Source organism: Penaeus vannamei, chromosome 20 (genome assembly GCF_042767895.1).
Source record: "Penaeus vannamei isolate JL-2024 chromosome 20, ASM4276789v1, whole genome shotgun sequence".
Lineage (NCBI taxonomy): Eukaryota > Metazoa > Arthropoda > Malacostraca > Decapoda > Penaeidae > Penaeus > Penaeus vannamei.
In genome coordinates this window covers 16,123,959-16,128,958 of record NC_091568.1, presented here as the reverse complement: position 1 = coordinate 16,128,958, position 5,000 = coordinate 16,123,959, and the positions used below count along the sequence as shown (strand labels likewise).

Sequence of the window (5,000 nt, the reverse complement as noted above, 5' to 3'; positions counted from 1 at the left end):
TAGATAAACAAATATACTCCTGTCTATTTATCCATATATCCTAAACCCCATCCAATGATACGGAAACTGATAAAAGTATAAAAAAAACCCTCAGACCTCCATCAGCCTAACCCCAAGATCTCCTTCCACCCTTCAGCCACGAAGCACAAACCATCTCCTCCGCCACCTACGTACCACCAGTACACGACGTAGGTGAAGAAGGGCAGGGAGGTGACGAGGCACAGGTGAACCCAGTTGCGAACCAGGTAGGCGACCCCAGCGAGCAGCAGCATCCCGCCCACGTAGAAGAGACAGGTCATGACAGTGACGAAGCTGCGGTAGCTCGGGCCGACCAACTCGAGGGCTGTGGAGAAAGCTGTTTGTGAAATTGCGGTCCTGGGGGGGGGTAGATAGATAGACAGATAGATAGATAGATAGACAGATAGATAAGTAGATAGATAGATAGAGAGAGAGAGAGAGAAAAAGAGAAAGAAAGAGAGAGAGACAGACAGAGAGCGAGAGAGAGAGAGAGAGAGAGAGAGAGAGAGAGAGAGAGAGAGAGAGAGAGAGAGAGATAATGAAATAGAGAAAGTGAGCGATAAAGTGAAAGAGTGAGTGAGAGAGAGAGAGAGAGAGAGAGAGAGAGAGAGAGAGAGAGAGAGAGAGAGAGAGAGAGAGAGAGAGAGAGAGAGAGACAGACAGACAGACAGATAGATAGATAGGTAGAGAGAGAGAGTGAGACAAGAATTTCTAGAAAAGAAATTATGACACTCAAAACTCATTTTCGGTAACTTAAACCAGATCAAAGATGATTGTAAAATGTCGATATTTAAAAAAAAGACTAGTTCAAGAAAAGACAAAAAAAGAAAAAGAAAAAGGACTGTAAATGAAAGAATATCGTGCTAAAAACAAACAAAAAAACTGATTTTGGACCAAATTGAGCACTGTGGAGGAAAAGAGAGAAAAAGGAAAATAGTTGACTGAATATGAAATAAATTGGCTCTATTTGCATACTGTAGACAAAACGTCATACTTTTGAATAACTGTCATGTACATATATAAGAGTATAATTGTCTTGAAGATTATAAATGTTATGAAAATATTCACCAACTTTTTTGTCAAGTCTCGGCGTCTTGTGCATTATGTATGTAATATCTTTGTGTATGCGGGGACTAGTTTGTAATGACTATATATCAAATATTTTGTGCGCATATACTGTAGAAGTCCTATATCCTATATAGATTGTGTTGGGAGAAATATTATATACATCGTGTTTAGTGATTATGTGATATCTATAAATATGTAAGAAATGAAAAAAATCACACAGTGATTAAAGGAAAGAGCCTATGCATATAAAAATTATTTGTATAAACATTCTCAGCTCTTAGACCTCATATATAGTTAAGAAAAAGTGCGCTATCATTGTTTTGCGGATATTACCATTGTTCTACCTTTTGGTAGGCATGCTTGTGATGAAATTTTCCAGAATTTTGTTTGGAAATATCTGTTAAAATATGCCCAGTATTTGACCAGCTGCTATTTGTTATATTTGTTAATCTCCTTAATAATTGGTTTTATCTGCTCGTTTTTTCTTCGATCGGATTATCTTTTCTATACAAAGATATAACTCGACATTATACATCAGGATAATGTTATAATAAGAATGATATATTTATATATTTAACTTAAGGGTCAAATGTGATTTTCTTTCTTGTTTTGGGCACTTCGTCGGAATGTCTTTGTTGACATGCAGAATCATAATCTTATATACATGTACATATACAAAAGATTATGAATCTAAAAAGAAAAACAACTTTTCACTTCTTTCCCAACTCCCCCCCCCCTCCCCCCGCCCCCTACAACCTCTCCCAAAGAACCGAACAACAACAAAGACACAACAAACGCATACTCACAAATGATGAAAGGAATCTGGTAGATGGCGGGCACGGTCAGGCCCACCATGAAGCGACAGGCGATCCACGACCAGAAGTCGGGAGCGAACGCCGTCAGCAGACCGAAGACCTGCTCGACGGCGAGACACACCAGGAAGGAGACGCGACGACCGAACCTGAAGGAGGGGCAGAAGGAGGTGATGATTGGTGAGAGAGAGAGGGAGAAGAAGAGGGAGGGAGAAAGAGTGTGAGAGGAAGGGAAGATGGAAGAAGCTGGGGGGAGGAGAGGAAGCGAGGGGGAGGGGGGAGGGGGTGGCTGGGAGAAAGAGGGAGGAAGGGAGAGGCATAGGACGGGAGGGACAATGAAGGAAGGATAGGGAGAAGGGGAGAGGAGGAGGAAGTGGAGAGGGGGAGGAGGAGAGGAAGAGAGAGGAGGAGGAAGAGGAGATGTGGAGGAGAGGAAGAGAGAGAGGGAGAGAGAAAATGAGAGAGAGAGAGAGAGATAATGTGTATGCGAATAGGATTAATCATCAAATAACTAATATAAAATTGTGAATGAAAAAAAAACGAAAGAAAAACGTTTACGAAAAAGGTATTCACTTTCAGTAATTCCAGACATTGCATTCCACATCCCTAATCTTTCCCATTTTGCTATAGATTAAATAACAATCATGGTTAAAAAACAACAACAACAACAAAAAAACAAGAGCAATAGCAACAACCACAAACACTAACTTATCACACCCCAATTCTACGCAGACCATTCCATTTACTTCCTTTCTCTATCACATAACCCTTTTATTTTTTCTTCCTAGTAAACCGAGATTCGCTGATGGTGACGCAACAAAGTAAGAAGAGATCAGCTGATGATAACACAACAACAGTAAACAGAGATCAGCTGATGATGACACAACAAAGTAAACATAGATCAGCTGATGATGACGCAACAACAGTAAACAGAGATCAGCTGATAATGACGCAACAACATTAAATAGAGATCAGCTGATGGTGACGCAACGAAGTAAATAAAGATCAGCTGATGATGACGCAACAACAGTAAACAGAGATCAGCTGATGATGACACAACGCCCTCAACTCACCTGTCGGAGATTGTGCCGAAGATGTAGACGCCGATGATGCCACCGATGTTGAGGACCGATAGACCCACCGTCGGATAGATGGCGCGCTCGCAGACTAGGTCATACTGGGGGGTAAGGTCAAAGGTCAATGGATAATGCTTAGTTCTTAGAATAAGGGCAGGTAAATAGATTATATAGGTAGATAGATAGGTAGGTAGATAGGTAGATGGCAAGGTAGATAGGAAGATAGACAGATAAGTAGATAGAAAGATATATATATTGATAGGTAGGAAGATAAATTGACAGATACATACATACATACATATATACGTAGGAAGATAGATAGATAGATGGATAGATTGATAGGTAGGTAGGAAGATAGATAGATAGAAAATAAAAAGAAAGAGAGACTGATAAGTAGCTAGGAAGATAGATAGATAGATAGATACGTAGACAGATAGACTAATAATTAGGTAGGAAAATAGATAGAGAGATAGGTATGTATATAAATAGATAGAGAGATAGGTATATATATAAATAGATAGATAGATACATACATACATACTTACATACATACATGCATACATACATATAAAGACAGATAGATAGAAAGATATTTAGATAGACTGATAGGTAGGTAGGGAGATAGATTACAGATAAACAGAGAAATGGGTACATATATAGATAGGTGGATAGATAGATAATTAGATAGATAGATAGATTGATTTATACATACATACATACAAACATACATATATACATAGATATATAGATAGAGATAGGTAGATAAATAGGAAGATAGATGGATAGATAGATAGATAGAGATACATAGATATGTAGGTAAGTAGGTAGGTAGATAGATATATAGATAGATAGGTAGATAGACAGATAAATGGATAGATAGATAGGTATATAGATAGATAGATAAATAAATAGTTAGAGATAGATAGATAGATACAAACATGAATACATACACACAGGTAAATGGATAGATAGATGAATAGATGAATATATAGACAGATAGACAGATAGATAGATTGATAGGTGTAATAAGATAGATAGATAGATTGATTGATAGGTGCAATAAGATAGATAGATAGATAGAAAGATAGGTAGATAGTTAGATAGATGTATAAGTAAATAGGCAGGTAGGTAGCTAGCTAGATAGGTAGATAGATGTCTCACTTTCTTCAATAAATCTAGTTTGTGCATTGTGGGTTTTTCTACCATAGATGTATAAGTAAATAGGTAGGTAGGTAGGTAACTAGATAGGTAGATAGATAGATAGATAGACAGATACGCATGTAGATAAGCATGTATGGACGTATGGATGAATGTAAATCCCTTTACTTACAAACACAATTTTGTGTAAATAAGAAGACAACAACACACACACCCATTCATGCATCTCAGAACTCACAAACCCAAACCCACATCAATAACAATAGACGAGAAGATCACGGAGGTGTCATAGTGCCAGCCATTCATGCATGGCACCACCGGCCAGGAAGGGTCTGGCTTCAGCTGCCCCGAGAGTGCCACGGCGGTGAAGTTCCGCACCAGATATTGACTGCACTGGCTGAACGTCCCCTGAATCTGGGATGGGAGAAGTTGTGGAAGTTGTGGTCAGTTGAGGAGAGTGAAGAGAATGACAAAATACTATGAATCTGGGATGGGAGAAGTTGTGGAAGTTGTGGTCAGTTGAGGAGAGTGAAGAGAATGACAAAATACTATGAATCTGGGATGGGAGAAGTTGTGGAAGTTGTGGTCAGTTGAGGAGAGTGAAGAGAATGACAAAATACTATGAATCTGGGATGGGAGAAGTTGTGGAAGTTGTGGTCAGTTGAGGAGAGTGAAATCAGAATGACAAAATACTATGAATCTGGGATGGGAGAAGTTGTGGAAGTTGTGGTCAGTTGCGGAAAGTGAAGGGTGAATGTCCAAATTGTATGTCATGTTCACAAATTGCTAGGTAAAAAAAAATGCTGGAAATAACGTTTGGGGTCTAGATTCTTTTTTCAGTAAACGTTTGTATATATATATATATATA

General features: G+C 38.7%; 1 protein-coding gene across 1 annotated transcript in view; it reads right to left on the bottom strand.

The window, feature by feature from the left end:
- CarT (Carcinine transporter) overlaps window positions 1–5,000 on the bottom strand; it is a 49,267-nt gene that overhangs the window by 28,220 nt on the left and 16,047 nt on the right. The window contains exons 3-6 of the mRNA XM_070135670.1: window positions 4,385–4,546; window positions 2,972–3,075; window positions 1,893–2,047; window positions 175–343 (exon numbers count right to left, since the gene is read on the bottom strand). Coding sequence (XP_069991771.1) covers window positions 175–343; window positions 1,893–2,047; window positions 2,972–3,075; window positions 4,385–4,546 — 590 coding nt within the window. The remainder of the gene's footprint in view (window positions 1–174; window positions 344–1,892; window positions 2,048–2,971; window positions 3,076–4,384; window positions 4,547–5,000) is intronic.